General features: G+C 46.1%; 1 protein-coding gene across 2 annotated transcripts in view; it reads right to left on the bottom strand.

The window, feature by feature from the left end:
• FOXN4 (forkhead box N4) overlaps window positions 1-18,766 on the bottom strand; it is a 39,854-nt gene that overhangs the window by 8,763 nt on the left and 12,325 nt on the right. Inside the window, exons 3-5 of one of the 2 annotated variants that reach the window (XM_081884610.1) lie at window positions 16,821-16,942; window positions 7,661-7,749; window positions 126-289 (exon numbers count right to left, since the gene is read on the bottom strand). In XM_081884610.1, the coding sequence (XP_081740736.1) occupies window positions 126-289; window positions 7,661-7,746 (250 nt within the window). In that variant the 5' untranslated portion in view covers window positions 7,747-7,749; window positions 16,821-16,942. Of the gene's footprint in view, window positions 1-125; window positions 290-7,660; window positions 7,750-8,463; window positions 8,568-16,820; window positions 16,943-18,766 lie in introns of those variants that run through there. The other variant, XM_081884611.1, reaches the window with a different exon arrangement.

Here is an 18,766-nt window from a genome sequence, read left to right as displayed (position 1 = left end):
AGAGGCCAAAGCAAATGAGTAAATCTGCAGGGCGGTAGAAATAAGGAGGGGAAAACACTCCCCCCCCCTGAAAGGGCTCCCGTAGCAGTTGATGGAGCAACTCAACATCCCCGCAAGAGTCCTACCTGTCTGCTGCAGCACAGCATTCTGGGAGCTGAGTCCAAAGTCCATCCTTTCGCTGGCCATTTGTTGCAGCCGAGGGACGTCCACGGAAGTCAGCCAGGACAGGGACTGTAAGTCACTGGGGAGGTCGTCTTCACCCAGTTGTGAAGGGTCAGAAGCCAAGAGTCTACAGAGCGGGGAAACAAGACGCGCAGGTGAGAGACTTAGGATAGGCTTTTCCCCAATAGTCTTGAGGTTGGAGACAAATCCCTGTTGAGTGCCAGCCACTGCAACCCGGCCCCAATTCACACAGCATGGGCCCAGGCCCACGACAGGGGATCTGAGAAACTGTTGTGGACACCACAAAGCACTCTAATTTTATGAAATAATTAAATAAATAAAGTTTAGAAAGCTTTAACCTGTACTTATTCTATTTCTAACTTTCTGAAAGTGTTTAATTATTGTTGCTAATTCTTATTACTGATCAGTTCATTGTTTTATCTTTATTGCAAACCACTTTGAGGTTGTTGTTTTAACAATCAAGTGGTGTGCACTTAATAAAATAAAATAAAATAATTCTCAGATAAGAGGCTGGCAATGGTCAGAACCCCCACTCCCCCCCCAGACAACAGGCAAAAGCATTCAGAAGTTATAACCATCTGGGGTGGGGTGGGGAATCACAATTAAAACACAGGTAACAAAGAAAACAAAAAAAGGCAACCTCTCCCAATACCAAATTAAAAAAAATCAATTTCAAAAAAGTAAAAAGAAAATATTGGGAGGAGCAAAGGGTCTGGGTGGGCATGAAGGGGGCTCATGGTGCCCACGGGCACCACATTGGAAACCCTGGTCATACAGTGTTCAATATTATTTCACTCCCAAGTACATTAATGAAAGTAAAAATCCCATTTCACCTGGGTGGACAAAAGTACTGAAACCTAGAACCACAGTGTTCTAGCAGAATTTCCCACACTTGGCTTATTGCAGATTGAGCGTCAAAAATTTTCCTGTTATCTAAAATAAGATTATAGATGCTTTTTCTTTTTCTGACTTATGCATCATTGGCTGAAGGCACTGAGCTTACGCCCTAAAATAAATCTGGCATTTGCACTTGCTCCCTTTGCAATTTTCAAGATTTTAATAATGCAACTGTTGCAGCCAAGTTAATTCACAGAGCTTTGTGCTCACATTTCTCAAAAGTGTTTTGCCGTTTTCCTCTGCCAACCTCAAAGCAAAACTTAGCTCGTTTTTCTCTTTTTAAGGCCAAGGGTGATTGCAGGAAGCAAAGGTAAGGCCCCTGCTAGGACCCTCCTGGCTCCCCCCCCCCCCCCGGTGCTCTCTTCTTCCTCAGTATTAGTCCTTTCCTGCACGATGGAATAACCCGCTTTGCCAGGCAGGGCTGGTGGAGTTCTGGGCCTGGGAAAGAGCATCAGGTGGTGCCCCCTTCCTCCTCCGCCATTGGCCAGGCTGTGAGTAAACAGGAGCATCAAATGGTTTAAAAACTGGGGAAGGTCCCTGTCGTTTGCAACAGTTGGCCCTGGGCATTGTAAGGCGAGGAGGCATTGTGCTCCAGCGACTGTTGGCCAGGCGGGGGGGGGGCACACGTGGCTGCCTTTTGTTTTTGGGATTCTTGCTTAATTGTTTTCTCCCCCTTTTTACAAACTTCCCATTAATCTGGCTGAATGACAGCAGACACACAACCCCGTGCCATCTGGCACTCTGGGGCCCCTGGCAACCCTCAGGTCCCCCCCCCCCACAACAAATAAATGGGGTCAGGTGGGCGGGGAGGGTCAAGACCCACTGCACACGCCTCCTGTCAGCGAGCGCATGGCCCGCCCCCTGCAGCACATGGCTGGGTGGGAGACCATCTCCTTCTCCAGCTGATCCTCCCTGGAGAACAAGCTGCTTTCTATGGCAGATCTAAGGGATCCCTGTTCATTCTTCTCCCTAATAAACACTTCCTTGTAAATCCACCTTGTGTGGAGTAGAAGGGAAGCCGCCTGCTCCTTTTCTGCACCAAAGGGACCATCTTTGCACAACTAGCTTACAGGGTAGACCTCCTACCCCTTTCCTGGGTCCCCACTCTGTATGGAGACAGGGGTTGGCACAGAGTTAGAGGGAAATATAGCTTTGAGAACACACACTCAAAACCCTTTTAAACTTCTTGAACTGAATGTTATGAACCACCAACCAAGGCTAAAGCCAGCTACCCCTGGCCAGACAGTTTAGAATCATAGAACTGTAGAGCTGGAAGGGATGCCAAGGGCCATCTAATCCAACCCCCTGCAATGCGGGACCTGCAAGATGGTTGTGTAAATCTCTGTTATGTAAAAGGGGCTGAAGGGAAAACAATGGCACAGGAATAAAGCCTCCATTTCTAGCCATTGGATCTTTTGGATTTAGGTGGCTTTTTCATCTGAAACAGGCTTTGGTTCTGCACACCGTGAAAAACAAGCAGGGTGGCTCCGTCTGCCAACCTCTCTCCCCTCAACTGATTGCACTCACTCCAGGCACTTGGTTCTGTGAGGCCCCCCCGTCCCCGACTCTGCCTAATACCAGCTCAGGCCAGTGGTCCATCGCACTTTTTTTGTCAGCCTGGGCACATGAACTGTCTAGTGTGGGCGTGCACAGCCACAGATGGGCATCCTTCCCTGGAGGGTTTTAAGCAGAGGTTGGGAGGCCTCCTGTCCTGGATGCTGCAGCTGAGGTCCCTGCACTGCAGGGGGTTGGACTAGAGGACCCTCGGAGGGCCCTCCCAGCTCTACCATTCTCTGATTCCATGATGAGCTCTGCAGCCAGGGCTTCAGGTGGGTGTTTTCCCAGCTGAAAAATGCCACATGGAGCAATGCTCAGATAATTTTTCTCCCCCACTGCCACCCCCATAACTCCCATTCCTGTGGCTGTTTTCATCTTAATCCACCAGTGACTCCAGAAGACAGAGGAAGCAGCTGCACGGGCACCCCCTGCCCCCCATGCTGCTGGACTACAGCACCCATCAGCCCCTGCAGTCAGCCCAGCCAAGTGGCCAGGGATGCTGGGAGATGTAATTTTAACAATGCATGGAGAGCCAAAACAGGTTCCTTCCCCCTGAGGAGGGGACTATAGATGTCTCCTCCAAGGCAAGCACACAAACAGTAAATCCCACTCCATGGGGTGCTAATCACCCTTTGCAATGACATATTTCTTCATGGAGAGCAGGTTCCCTGGCACTCCACAGCTGGAGTAGAAACCAGAAGAAGCCGGCTTTACTCCTTCCTCTCACTTTATTCCTGATGGAGCCACAGAGCAAAACCATCCTGGATCCCAGCAAAGCCGGCCAGAGGGGGGCGTATGGGGGGGGGTCCTCCACACTTCCCTTTGCTCTGCATTTCTAGGCACAGGTCCGGGATTTCATGTCCAAGCACTTTTTCTGGCGCTTTCCCCGCAAAAGCCTGTTCTTTACTACTGAAAACAATTCTGCAGAAAACCAAAACTGAAGTTTGATCTGATTCAGTGGTAAAGATCGGGTTTTCCTAGGGAAAAAAAGGTGGGGCAAAAAAAAGGGGGGGTAAGCTTTAGAAGTGCTTGGGCACAGAGCAGAAAAGCCCAGGCAGGGCAAAGGGGCCTGTGGAGGAGTCCTCAGGCGGGAGCCTATTTACTGAGACACACAAGCGCACGAGTGCGGCAGCCCTGGGTGCCATCTGGGGGCTGCACATCTAGTGGTTAGAGTCTCAGACTAGCACTCGGGAGGCCAGGGCTAGAGCCCCACTCAGCTATGAAGCCCCCTGGGCTCTGAGCCCAACCTACCTCACAGGGTTGCTGTGGGGATTAAGTGAGGAGGGGGAGAACCATGTGACCATCTTGAGCTCCGGGGGGGGGGGAGGTGGGATATAAACACAATTAATTATAAGATGAGATGAGATGTCATCGTGGGCCTGGCCATGCTTGTGTCTGCGCAGCACTCTCCCTTGCCGGACCAGGATCAGGTGTGAGCATTGTAGCACTTGGGACAAAGGCTAGTTCTTAACATTTAAGCATCACAGCATCTATCAAACCAGGCAACAGGGAGCAGTGTCTGCACAAAGGTTTGATGGTCAGAGAACTGAAGGCCTCTCAGATCGGTCTTTCAAAACTGCGACTCTTTTCCTTCGTTCCTTTTCATTCCCCTCCCCGCCCCCTCCTTTAAAATACTGTATTGGAAACTGGGTCTCTTCTAAGTTCCGCAGCCCAATGGAAACATTTCAAGGGAGAGAGCGGAGTGTTCTCAGCACAATCTCAGCCTCCCGCTCACTAATTGGGGGCCAATTCCCATTTTGTGGAGTCTTCATGCGCCCCCCCCCCATGGAGAACTCGGGGCTGCAGGTTCCAGTCGCGGGCTGCAGTGACAGCAAGCGAGTAAACAGACCTGATAGAATCTGACAGGTCCATTCTCTTCTTAAAATCAGTCAGTCTGAAAGATTTTCTTTTACATAATCCAATGTGCTTTCTCATGAAGTAGAACAAATGCTACCATGCACTTTGGGGTACAATCCAGGGTTTTTTTAAATACACTTTTTCTGCTTTTAAATGGGGTTGGGCAAATTAGTTTAGAATACATAATAATAAATTACAGCATTATGTTTTACAAACTTTGGAAACTTGGTTTGTACCGGGGGGAAAGTTCCAATAATAGCATGTATGCCTGCTTTTTTTTTTAAGGTATTATGTTCAGCATGATCACTTAGAAATAAGTTCCATTTCAGTTTGTGGAAGGCTTGTATCTACAAATGAAAATGATATTTATTTTCCTTCTGTCTTGAATTCAAAATGATCTCACCCACTCAAAAACAATAACGTTATCTGCAAAACCTACTAGAAGGCATATATAGGTTACCTACAACTTTTATTTAGCAATGAAATCCATCCTTTACAAATGCCAGGCTATGTCAAGAGTCCACCAGACGAAAGAGCAGCATAAGGTGTTCCATGAACCTTTTCCCCATGGAGCTTCAGAGGATGTTAGCAAGTTGCTTGTTGAGCAATGAAAGGCTAGAGCAGGAATGATTGCCGTGGGAAAGAGTGTCTGAAAGTAGTACCTGCCCAAAGCAAAAGAGTAGAAGACCCTTCAGCAGAGAGGGAAGGGGGCTTCTGAGTCGCCCATTCCAAATGCACAAAAGTTGAGGCATTTTAAAAAGTGCTTTTGAGTAGGTTACCTGATGGTAGATTAATTGGTAGGAGCTTCATAGGTAAAGCTAAAGGTACCCCTGACCGTTAGGTCCAGTCGCAGACGACACTGGGGTTGCAGCGCTCATCCCGCTCTATAGGCCGAGGGAGCTGGCGTTTGTCCGCAGTCAGCTTCCAGGTCATGTGGCCAGCATGATTAAGCTGCTTCTGGTGAACCAGAACAGCGCACGGAAACACCGTTTACCTTCCTGCCAGAGCAGTACCTATTTATCTACTTGGACTTTGATGTGCTTTTGAACTGCTAGGTGGGCAGGAGCTGGGACTGAACAATGGGCGCTCACCCCGTCGCGGGGATTCGAACTGCCGACCTTCCGATTGGCAAGCCCTAGGCTCTGTGGTTTAGACCACAGCGCCACCCACTTCCAGCCAGGAGCTTCATAAAAAGGTAAAGGTACCCCTGCCCGTACGGGCCAGTCTTGACAGACTCTAGGGTTGTGCGCTCATCTTACTCTAAAGGCCAGGAGCCAGCGCTTCCGCAGACACTTCCGGGTCACGTGGCCAGCGTGACGAAGCTGCTCTGGCAAGCCAGCACCAGCGCAGCACACGGAAACGCCGTTTACCTTCCCGCTATAAAGCGGTACCTATTTATTTACTTGCACTTAAGGGTGCTTTCGAACTACTAGGTGGGCAGGAGCTGGGACTGAACGACGGGAGCTCACCCTGCCTTATTTACTTGCACTTAAGGGTGTTTTCGAACTGCTAGGTGGGCAGGAGCTGGGACCGAACAATGGGCGCTCACCCCGTCGCGGGGATTCGAACCGCCGACCATGCGATCAGCAAGTCCTAGGCGCTGAGGTTTTACCCACAGCGCCACCTGCGTCCCTTTAAGGAGCTTCATACCACAGTATAAAATGTAACCCAGTTTAACCCAAAGTACAGCAAGGCAACAACTGGGGGGCGTGGCTGTTTTTGTTTTTGTTGGTGGGTGTGGGTGGGTGGTTTTTTTTTTGTGTGTGTGTGTGTGTGTGTGAGAGAGAGAGAGAGAGAGAGAGAGAGAGAGAGAGAGAGTACATATAGCAGTTATTCTGCCTCCTATCACATGGTAGGATGCAATAACATTTTAGAAAGCTGCAGTGCTTTGTTTTCCTGTAAATAACTTCAGAGGGTGGCAGGAAAGCAGGAAGTTTCTAAAATTCTAAAATAAGAAGTTTCTAAAATTCTGAACTATGTGGAGAGAGAGGAAACCTTTTCCACTTCTTTTGTGATACTAGAACTTTGGGTCACCCATTCAAGCTTTTAAGCTGCAGTTTTACAGCAGACAAAAATTACAAATACCACATGTAATTTAACTTAGGGAATTTGGTGTACAGTGGTGGGAAGTTCCACCGGTTACAATGTGGTGATTGGCCACCAACTGATATCAATATACTGAGGCAATAAGTTTCCAGAGAAGGTGTCTCTCAATGCCAACTAGGCATGATAGCTAAGTGGAACCTTGATATTCAGAGGAAAGATCCAAGATGGTAGTCGCAGATTCCCTGAAGGTGAGAGCCCAAAGGCATCTGCCCAACTGGACACGCTGGGTGTACTCGTGTGGATGCAAGGCTGATTTCAAGCCTGAGTGCTGTTGGAGCAGGGCCAGATGGAGACCCCGCCTCCCTGCTCAGGGCGCATCTGGACTGAGGGAGACAGGGAGGGCGATTCCTTTCCCCTGGACTATGGCTTGATTCAGCAAGACAATCCTTGGACGCTCAATATTCAAAGCGTGCGGATGGCTGGCATTAACTTCCAAATTGCCATAGCTCATGCTGGATAAAGTATGGGGTTTAAACTAAAGAAATACACACACACACACACACACACACACGAAAAAAGAATTTTTTTTAAAAATGGGTTTTATAAACAAGAATAATGTTATACCAATAAGTATACCAAGTTTTCTCATGTCATTTGTATGAACACATGAGTCTTCGGTAAAACAGACGGAGGCCAGAATGTGTCTGTGATTTTGCTACGTGTCAAAGACACCAAATCTCTTATGCACGCAGAACCCGTCATTCATTTCAGTGGAAGGGCTGAACCATGTTGGCACACCAAGGAGTGTACAGATGTTCTACCTGGCATTTACACACCTCCAGAAGCCATTTGAGGGGGACAGAAATCCCAAGTAGCACCTACTAAAGTGCTCTGCCAGGTTCCCAAGGGAAGGGCCCAGGAAGAAATACATAATTATTAACCCTTAGTTACTGAGCACATCCTAAGATGAAAGAAATTGCCAGGCTGGAGAGCTAATTGAAAAGTAAAGGGCAAATGTGAAATTGATTTGTGTGCACGGGGGCAAATGACACTCAGAGCACCGTTTCACAGGACAGCAGGGAGAAATACAAATTCATTAAGAAAGAAAGAAAATGCTCACCTATATTCTTGTGGAGAAGGGTGGTGGCTTTGCCCTGAATTTCGAATGAGGCCAGACATGACGGAGGTGATATCACTTTCTATCATTTCCTACATGGAAAGAAGGGGAGAGGACCACATAGGTATGACAGAATTACCCAGTATTTCAACAAATAAAGAACTAGCCTCTTGATTGTTTAAAATGCTATATATGATGACACCCAAATCTTACATATTTTGCTTCAGAAGAAGATTTCCTTGGATTTTTTTAAACCCTTTTATTTTTCCCCGTGTTGATGCTTAATGAGCAAACACTAGTATATCATGAGGGGAAAATCCACCATTATCAAGTGGATACATTTGGGATAAACAACATTTTGCAGTCTTATGTGCAAGTCCAAATTCAGTAAGATTTACACAGGACCGACTTTCTAGGCATTTTTGCTGTGAGTGTCCTCATCTAGAGAGAGAGCAGCCTGACTTTACACATTTACTCAGAAATGCAGCCCACTGGACTTAGCCGTCTTTTCAAAAATGCAACCCATTGAAGTGAAATAATTGCTCAAAAGAAAACAAATAAAGAAAGAAACCCGCTGATTGCAGAAGTGGGTGAAAATAATAAAGTCATAGCAACCGACAAGTTTGGGGGGCAATAATCACTCCAGCATCTTTTATCCCAATACCACTTTGTTTTCACGGGGAGGAAGGCGAAGCTGGTCCCAGACCCCCTTATGCCCCCCCCCGGGTCCCGGGCTCCCCACCTGCGGGATCTCTTCGGGGGTCCTGCAGAAGAGGCGCCCTGGGCGGGGCGGGGGAGGCAGGTACCTGCACCACGATGGCGGCGGCGGCTGCCCGGGCGCCCGGCTGCTCCCTTCGCCCGGCGGGCTGCGCTCTCCTCGCTTCCTCCTCGCTCGCCAAACCGTTTTTAAATTTCCCTCTCGGGGAGCTGTCCAGCCTGGAGCATGCGCAGAAGGGGCGGGCCGGCGGGGGGGGGTGCAGCGGCGGGGCAGCTCCGGGCAGGCGGCGCAGCGGCGCCCTCCTCTCCCTCTCCCTCTCCCTCTCTCGGCCGGCGGAGCAGCTGGGCGCCCGGAGGCAGCGCGCGGAGCCGGGTCTCGGCCGCGAGGAGCGCCCAGTCGCCCCGAGTCGCCAGGAGCAGCGCCGCCCTGGGCGCTCGGAGGGGGGGGCGGGCCGGCCGGCTTCCCCTTTGGCGCCGCGGCGCCCGCGCCTCCAGCAGCGGGAAAGGGCCCGCGAGGAGGAAGGGGGAGAGCAGGGCTGCCAGGAGCCCGGCCGGAGAGGCCCGCGAAACTGTGGAACTCCCTGCTGCCCCGGGAGGCCCGGGCAGAGCCAGGAGGGCCCCCGCCCCACCAACCTGGATGGTTTTGAAAGAAGATTGGAGAAATCCCTGGCGGAGGAGAGAGCTCTGGATGGCTCCTAGGCAGAGTGTGGATTGCAGAGGAGCCAACTCCTAGCAGCCAAGGTCCCCAGTAAAATATTTGAGGGGCTGCTCCTTCCAAGTTGATGGGCATTGCCGTTCAAATGGTGTGTGGCACCATGTCATGCGACTGATTATGCAGGGCATACTTGCAGCCCCCCCCCCCAGTATTTTATTCAAGTTGGCTCCCCGGTTGGAGGCATCAATACTTCTGAATCCCAGTTGTTGGAAACCAGAGATCTTGTGCTCAGATCCTGCTTGCAGGTTTCCAGCAGGCCTTGGGGAGCCCCTGTGGAAACAGTTTGTGGGACCAGATGGGCCCCTGTGGGCCTGACCCAGCAGGGTTCTCCCAATGTTCTGGTGTTTTCTGCAAACCCCGCCCATTCCAGGTCTCCCTGGGGCTTTCACAGAGCAACAATAAGCTTTGCCAGTTCTTACCAGAAACAGAAAACCTCTGAGCATGTGCAGATTCCCTTTTGATTGCTTCCAGATGACCTGTTCATTCAGCAATCCTCCTCATTCATTTGCACAAAGTTTGTAAACCGCTTTTAGATTTTATTAATTGCCAGTGGTATATAAATGCTATGAAAAAAGTACAAATAATAAATGTGCAATTCTGTTTCATTTTTGCTTTATATATTATAGTAGGGTTACTCCATGTGTTATGATGTAAGTTGTCCTGCGCTTCTATTTGGAGGAAGGGTGGGGTCTAAAAGCAGCTCAATAAATAAACAAACTAGGGTGCCACAGATGGACATAGGAAGCGTCTGCTGGATCAGGCCATTGGCCCAACTAGGCCAGCATCCTGTTCTTACCCTTGCCAGCCAGGGGCCCCCCATTATGAGAAGCCCACAAACAGGCCCCGGGCACAAGAGCAACTCTGCCCTCCTGTGGCTTCTAGCAACTGGCATTCAGAGGCAGAGCATTGAGTAAGCCTTCTCTTGAATTTACAAAATGCATAACCTGTGTGCAGCAACCCTGAGTCAACCTTCCTCTTCCTTCTTACAGGTAAATTAAAGTAGACATGGTATATCAATAAGGAGTGTTCATCCGGTCTCTACTAGGGCATCATTCAGAATGTGTTTCTGCTGCGACACACTGGCTAGCAAGTTCCAGTACTCTGCAACAAACACAGTGATTTGCTTGACAGAAATAGAGCAAAGGGATGATCCACGCATCACCATGTGCACCAAAATGGGCCAGAGAAGCGAAAAACAGCACTAGGAAAGTCTAGACACACACACACACTTAAATTATAGTGAATAACTGCTTTTAAACAAGCAACTTATTTCCTCAGAACGCTTAATGCCTCTTTTAATTTACCAGAGCATTTAATTCCCCCCTCCACTTGTGTTACAAATCCTCTTTGTATTTCTTGTAGATTGATATTTCAACTGAAATAGACATAAACCAGAGCGATAGGTGCTCCATTTTACAAGGCCAGGCCTCCCCACCCCCCATGGGTGAAATTTGCTTGTAATACTTTCTGTCAGTGTAACAAATTGTAGTTAAAATCATTTAGTGTGAAATTGCCCATTAATCCCACCAGGAAAAGGCATTTAGCAAAAGTCTCGTCACTTGAGAGCATACAGATGGTGCATCTGACTTGTACAATAGGACCAGCCACTGATTATATGCAGGGATGTAACGGACAAAAAGGTCTTCCTGAAAACGAAGGTCAGGAGAAATGAGGGTGGTCCTAGTGCCTGACTGGTTCACATAGAAGGCAGTCTTTACAATATCAGCAATAAGCAAAATGCACAAGTACCGTATGTCCAGAACAACCAGGGCAGAGAAGGTGAAACGGCTGCAGAGTGAGGCCAGTGACTTTGTAGCTTATAAAGTAGCTCTCTGTACCTTGGCAGCTGGGAAGATTAGGGTGAAAGAACCAGATAAACTAGTGGCCAACTGCAAAGGGGACTCAGAGATTTAATTTGTACATGTTATATGAGAACTACCTATGTAACAGAGAATTTTAGTAGATTTGTCTGTGGTTTTATTGTATATGTAGTGACTGTTGATGTTTTTGGATGATGCCATGGCCTTTGGGTAGTGCAACAAAAGTTTATGAAGTTAAAAACATAGTCAGAATATATAAACATCAATACCTGGGTGCTGCCCCAGAAAAAGGAAAATGTCTGCATGGTGAGAAAAGAATGTCAAAGTTAGTGTCAAGTCCAGAACAGGAGAAGAGCCTGCGAGATCCGCCCAGGGGCCCCTCTAGTCCAGACTCCTCTTCTCACAGTGACCAACCAGATGCCTGTGAGAAGCCCACAAGCAAGATTTGAGCACAAGAGGCCTCTCACCTCCAGCAGTTTCCAGCAAGTGGTCTTCAGAAGCATTGTTGCCTCTATTAACCTTAAATCTGCCTTGTAGGAATCCTTAGCAGATGACTGCAGTGCCTGGAGACAGTCAGGTCATGCATCCACAACAGTGCTCAGAGGAGGAATGACTGCTGGGAAAAGCGCAGAGAGGAAAAACGCCCTGGTGCATCTGCAGCAACACAACCGGATTCCTTCCTCTGCTGCAACTGCAACAAAACATGTCTCTCCCCTATCAGTCTCTACAGCCACAGCAGGCGCTGTAACTCGCCAACCTTTGGACTTCATCCCTGAAAGCACACTCCTCCAGTGTCTCCCGAGACAGATGGATACCAACTGTCTCCAGCTGTGGAGGCAAAGCAAAACAATCGTGGCTAGCAGCCATTGATAGCCTTCTCCATGAATTTGTCCAATCCTCTTTTAAAGGCCATCCCTGCCTCCTGTGGCAGCGAGTTCCATAGTTCAACCAATCTGCTGCGTGAATAAGTGCTTTCTTTTATCACTTGTGAATGTTCTGACATTGAGCTTCATTGGATGTCCGTGACTTGCTAGTGTTATGAAAGAGGGAGGGGAAAAAATTCTTTCTCAACTTTCTCCATGTCATGTCATGGGGGTTAGTTCAAAACATCTGGAAAGCCCCATCCTGGGGAAGACTGCCCTGTTGCCCCAGCTGTTGGTGATGTTTCTTCCAGCACAAGATCTCAAATTGTTTTAGGTCTTCTGTGCTTCCTGTTACAGACCTACAAGGACAGGCCTGCGTTGTTGTTTCTCCCCATTTATTTTGTTGAGATAGCAGATGAGCTGCTGGCATCTGCTTTGGGGTATTGTCAGGACATGAAGTTGGTGTAAAAAGCCAGTCCCTTTGCAATGTGAGCTGTGTCTTCAATGTTTCATCCCCGTTTGTCCTTTCCAGATCCTACATGGACCAGGGTGAGACTTTTCTACACACGTCTCCTTGACAGGCATTAATCAAATTGGAACAATCGATGCAGGGGTGTTATTTTTATCCAGGGGCACTTTAGCCTGATGGATCCACCCACCCTCCTCAAATATCTCTGTCCCAACTCCTGCCACCGCTTCTTAGGTTGCTTCTGCTCAATTTTGACATGACTCGGAAATCCAATTAAACCGTTTTTTCACCTTCCCAGTCCCCAAATCCAACATTTCAGTAATTAGTAGAAACAAGCGACTCTAGCACTTGCTCCTTTTTGTAGTCCAGGGGGCTGTGTCCCATGATTTAAAACTAACATTTTCAAAAGCACTTCATGGTTTTGGGGAATGCTCAATTAACCTTCTGTTTCCTGTGGGGAACCCCGTGAAGAACTGTCAACAGTTGGGTTTGCAGAGATTTGCCCAGTGACCTATGAGGCCAGGAGGTTCACAGATGCATGTAACTGTGTCATCATAGATTTGTTTCCTGGGTGACAATATCGCAAGAGAATGAGCCAACTGCTTGTCGGTTTTTGGCTTCTTCTGTAGCACACGGGTGACCAGCTGAATCGATCACGATGTGCTCTCCTCCCAGCTGGTGTTATGGGGTGTACTAATGGGGAGCACAAGGACAAAAGGGGATTTCTGGTATTTTTCAGACATTTGCCCTTCCTCTTTCCCTACATAATCTTTTCTTATTGATACTAATAACTCTGTAGACCAGAGAAAAAATTCACAAGCTACCTGCCGAGTTTTGTGTGCATTTTTAAACTATATATATAACTTGAGAGTAGCTATCCTAGTTGTCAACTATAGAGAAAAACAACAACATGCAGAGCAATCCTATACCCATAATTTATGCTGATGCAGTCGGGGGGAGGAGGAGAGGAATGTTGTAACTGTGTCATCAGAACAGCTGCTGTATCCAATATTCACTTATCCTGGGACACACACACAAAACACAGGAAATGGTGCAAAAAGTCAGACACACATCCCCGGCTACCTACGTGCTTTAAAAAATGCTCCCCAAATGCATTCTGCTGGTTGAAAGACTGGCTGCTTCTTGAGAACACAGACATTTTGGATTCAGAAGGTTTTAACAATATCTTTGGGTGGCATGCATATTTGTGGTATGACAATGTTAAAGCTCACAAAGCTTTTAAAAATCATATTGTCAGGAAAGCATTGTATAATGTCTGGATTAAATATAAAGACTTGCTGGAAAATAAAACCCCAAGGTGGTTGTCACCAATGGAGGCAAAGGCTGTGAAAAGACTCAATATGGAGTCCAAATGGCCGAAATATTGGGAAATTCTGGAACAAGAAGGGGACAAATTGAAATTGCAGAGTTTTGAGAAATTAAAAGATAAAGTGCGAGACTGGCTTCATTATTACCAAATAATGGAGGCATACAAGTTGGACAGGAAAATTGGCTTCCAGGTGGAAAAATAAAAATTGGAAACAGAATTGTTAGAACCCAAAATTAAGAATTTGTCAAAGATGTATAACTTGCTGTTGAAATGGAACACGCAGGATGAAACGGTTAAATCAGCTATGATTAAGTGGGCACAAGATATTGGTCATAACATTATGTTTGCTGACTGGGAACAGTTGTGGACCACCGGTATGAAATTTACGGCATGTAATGCCCTAAAAGAGAATATTATGAAAATGATTTATAGGTGGTATATGACCCCAGTCAAGCTCGCAAAAATTTACCACTTGCCTGATAATAAATGTTGGAAATGTAAAGAAAATGAAGGTACATTCTTTCACCTTTGGTGGACGTGCCCAAGGATTAAGGCTTTCTGGGAAATGATATATAATGAAATGAAAAAGGTATTTAAATATACCTTCCTGAAGAAACCAGAGGCTTTTCTCCTGGGCATGGTCGGCCAATTGGTGCCAAAGAAGGATAGAACATTCTTTATATATGCTACAACAGCAGCAAGAATACTCATTGCAAAGTATTGGAAGACACAAGATCTACCCACCTTGGAAGAATGGCAGATGAAGGTGATAGATTATATGGGACTGGCAGAAATGACTGGCAGAATCCGAGACCAGGGAAGAGAGACGGCGGAAGAAGATTGGAAGAAATTTAAGGACTATCTTGGGAAATATTGCAAAATTAATGAATGTTAGAATAATGTTGGTTTAGAAATTAAGTGGTTTTCAGCTGTAATGATTAAGTAAAAAGAAAAGAAAGGTTGAAAATTAAATGAAAATTAAGGGAGAGGATTTGCTGAATTAATAATTAGAAATTGGAATACAGAAAGGGGAGGTATGAGGAGGTCGGGGAAGTAAGTTATAAGAAAATAAGGGAATGAAACTTTACTTGTTTTTAAATAGTTTTTAGTTTTGTATTTTGTTTTTTATATTTGTTATTTTTTGTGTTTGTGTTTTGTTTTTATTACTGTTTTTTGTATAACCTTTGAAACTTCAATAAATATCTTTATAAAAAATAAAAAAATGCTCCCAATGATGTCAGGATAGCTGCAAAGTTCTGCCACCAAAAGAGGTCTGGAGGAGAATAGGTGATGGTGCCATTGTGCTGCTCCCCTGGAAGGGGGCGTGTCCACCCCCCATGGCTGCGCCCTCAAAACAGCTTTGGGCATGTCTCACGTTCTTCCCATGTAATAGAACTTCATCAGCCAGATTGCTCCAATATACACTCTTCCAATAGGATACAATCTGCAGCTAAGAACATAAGAAGAGTTGCTGGATCAGGCCAATGGCCCATCCAGTCCAGGATCCATGTTCTCACATTGTCCAGCCAGATGTGTTTAGGAAACCTGCAAGCCGGACCCAAGCGCAAGAGCCCTGCCCCCCCCTGCAGTGCCCAGCAATGGGCATTCAGAAGCACATGGAGGCAGATCAGAGCCCTCCCGGCTAGTAGCTCCATGGATTTCTCTATTCCTCTTTTATTTTTTTTTTATAAATATTTTATTAGGTTTTTAATAAACAAATTTCCACTTTCAAATACATACTTCCGTAAATCCAATGGACTTCCCCCATCTCCCGAGCACTGCATTCCCTGTGTAACCAAAACCTCAGCAATTTGTTAACTTGTTTTATACATAACTCTCTATTCCTCTTTTAAAGCCATCCAGGCTGGGGGCCATCACTGCCTCCCGTGGGAGCAAGCTCCATGGTTTACGGTAGCTATGCACTGGTCTATTCAAGCCCAAATACACAGAATCCACATTGTTATTAGCTCAGCAATGGATGTACCACAAACTCCCACCATAAGCTGTTTATGATGCGCAATCTCATCCGAAGGAATGGGTGCTGGACTATTGGACGATGGATTGCGTCCCTTTAAGGCATTTGCTGGCTGCTGTTTGCAGTGGCTCAAGGTGGGTGGAGAACGCAGGAAAGACTGTTCTCGCCTCTCTCGGGAACATCATTAGACACAGAGAAGGATGTTAGTGGTTTTTTTAAAAAAATTCTCATGGCCAAGAGAGACGGGAGGTGGTGCGCAGCTTGCACCGTGGTCACCTACTAACAAGTGTCAAAGTCACCCACTGCTGACAGTGGAGGTGCCAGGGCTGAATTGCTGCCAATCAGTTAAGCATCCCATCTTGGGGTGTGGGTGTGTTTAAAGAGCTGCTGACAGATAGTGATTGCCCTACTCCGTGACTGAAGGGGGAAGCAATGTGTTGCCTCTCCTCTGCACTCAGGATGGATTACTCATTCAAAATGACAGGTCCTGTCCAGCTTCTCCAAGTTTGGAGTGCTCTCGCCGCACAGATACTTAACGTTAATTCAAGAACCAGTCATGTCAGATGGCCAAGTTCAAATCCCCTGTTATGTACTGAGTTGAATAGGATCCAAACTGCAGCAGTCTGATTGGTCCTAGAACAATAGGATTCAGAATGCAGCAGTCTGATTGGTCCTAGAACAATGCAGCAGTATGATTGGTTGGCAGGAACCACCCAATCATGCTCCAGATAGAAGTGAATCCACAACCTGATTGGCTTACAGTAGAATTCCGGAATTAGCCAATCATGTGCAGCCCACTGTGTAAATAATGCAGATACTTTGAGGGGACTTTCATTCATTCCTCCTCACCACTATGAGCTGAATAAAGATCATGGAAATCACTTTGCGACTCTGAGTATATTTCATCCCCCCTCCTCTCTCTCTCTCTCACACACACAAAATACTATGTTTTGAAAGGCCTGAGCCAATAATAAACACCATCTACTGGGCTTGCTTCCTCCCATGTGGCGCTCATTTAGGACATATCCCCAGCACACTGTCTCCATTGACGGGTAAATATATATGTGTATTTTTTAATGCCTCAAGAGGGAGCTGAATGATAAAAGAAACCTGGTGCATTAACTAAAACTTCTGTGATTTTATATTGATCTCACCATGCAGATGTCAGCACTTCTAATAATTCTTTCAGTTAAACCCAAACGTGATCAAGTACAGGTTTTCGTAATACAATTAGGCTTGTATGGTGGTTCTGGGACGGGGCAGGAAATACTGACCTTTCCACAACTCCTCAATGTGGACCAGAATCACATTGCTTGTTTTCTTTGTCCCTGGATGTGTGATGTCAAATGGATCCCTCTCCTCATCTGTCCACAGTCAGTGGATTTTTCCCATTGGCCTTAAAGAGAGGGAATAATCTGATGAATAGCCAAACAGTAAAATGCAGCTGAAACGGAGAGGGGGGGTGTCCTTCACGTTTTTGTATTTGATTTACTTCCTACTTCCTTATTTAATCACTGGGTTCCTAAAGGCCCCCTTGGGTGCAAATGACCCATGTTTTGTTGCTAGGGATGTGCCACTGACCCAAGCCAAGACCCCTGCCCTAGTTCACCTATCAGACAAAAATGAATATATTCCAGGAGCTATCAGCTTCCATTATCACTAACTGAGCCTGGCAGGTGGAGACGGGCCTCATTATTTTTAATTGGGTCCTATAGTTCTACAGTTAAATAAAACACAATGGGCTCAGTCATTCAGGAAGATCTGCAGAAGACCTTCTGAGGAATAGGAGCCCTCCAGGAGAATCCCCCTCCATGTCTACCGGACTTTGGCAGGAAAGGACTGCACAGTGGATGATGCCCAGCACAATCCTGCTCTTTTGTCTGCTTTGGAGTCAGGAGAAAACCAATTCTGTTCCTTTTATTGTTTTTGGCCATTTTCAAAACAATACACACTCTCTTAGGCGAAGGGGCCGTAGCTCTGTGGCACAACATCTGCCTTGCAAGGAGAAAACATTGAGCCAGGATCTGACGTAGTATAAGGAAATCTTTAATAATGATGATGATGACAGTTTACAGTCAATCAATGAAGTTACTCAACCCACTATGAAATGTCTGTGAAGGGCTCATGATGAAGACATTCTTAGCGGCAGCCCCACAACGGTGGAATGTGATTACGTGAGATGTCAGAGTCTGACCAGGCCGGCCCATCCATTTGGCCACTGGGAGAAGAGGATGGGCCATTGGCTGGATATAGCCGGCTCTTCTTAGGTTGTTCTCTTCATTCTCTTGCAGCCTTCAAGACGTTCCACCTTTTCCCACCACCGTTAGCAACTTGTTTGATCTGAGCTGCATAACTTTCCAATGTTTACCTGATTTTGATAATTTTATATTATGCTGGATTAGCGTTGGTCCTCTTGGCTTTTTAGAAACATTTTGAAATATTGTTTTAAGATTTTGGCAGTGCTTTGCAGTCTTAAATTGTATTTTACTGCTTATCTGATATGTCATTTGTAAACATATTTTGGATTATTTTTTCCCTTGAAAAGTGGTATGCAATTTATTAAATAATCAATTACATCTCATTCCTCTTTGCTGCTTTGTGTGTGTGTGTAATCTGAGAGCTGAAAAATCAAAATATACTCAGTTTGCCATAAATGCTTCCATTGTAATTCAAGGTGGATGGCAGGGATGGTTAGATCTGTCAATTTATGTTTCTCTAAATTTTTCATTTTCCAGTATTTCCAGTCCAACACATTTCCACATTCATATGTGTTAAATATCTATATATGTTGAACTTTTAAACATTAAAAGTTTCTTTCTCCTAATAAACACACCTTTGCATGTGATTTTGCCTAATATAACACATTTTAAAAAGAATTTTCCCCAAATATAATACAGTTTAAATGTTATTTTAGCTTTTAATAATAAATAAAAAAATAAATTGTCCCATAAATATGCATGTTTGAACACATTTTTCTGCATTGTAAAATCTGGAGAAGTGCAAATTTTAAAGGCAAGCTGCACTCTGGTTTGCATATTGTTTTGAGAATGAGACCAGTCTACATTAAAATGCAAACCAAACCAAATTTCTACCCCACGTCTGGTAAATGCTAAGATCTGAAGAAGTCCCAGAACATTTTCTGATCTCATGCATGCTTCAGTTTCACAAGGCCCTGTGATTTCCATTCCCATTTGCAATGAGCGCCAAAAACAGCCCCTTC

The sequence above is a fragment of the Podarcis melisellensis genome (assembly GCF_964234715.1).
Source record: "Podarcis melisellensis genome assembly, chromosome: 13".
NCBI classification, from domain to species: Eukaryota; Metazoa; Chordata; class Lepidosauria; order Squamata; family Lacertidae; genus Podarcis; species Podarcis melisellensis.
This window is presented reverse-complemented; position numbering and strand designations above follow the sequence as displayed.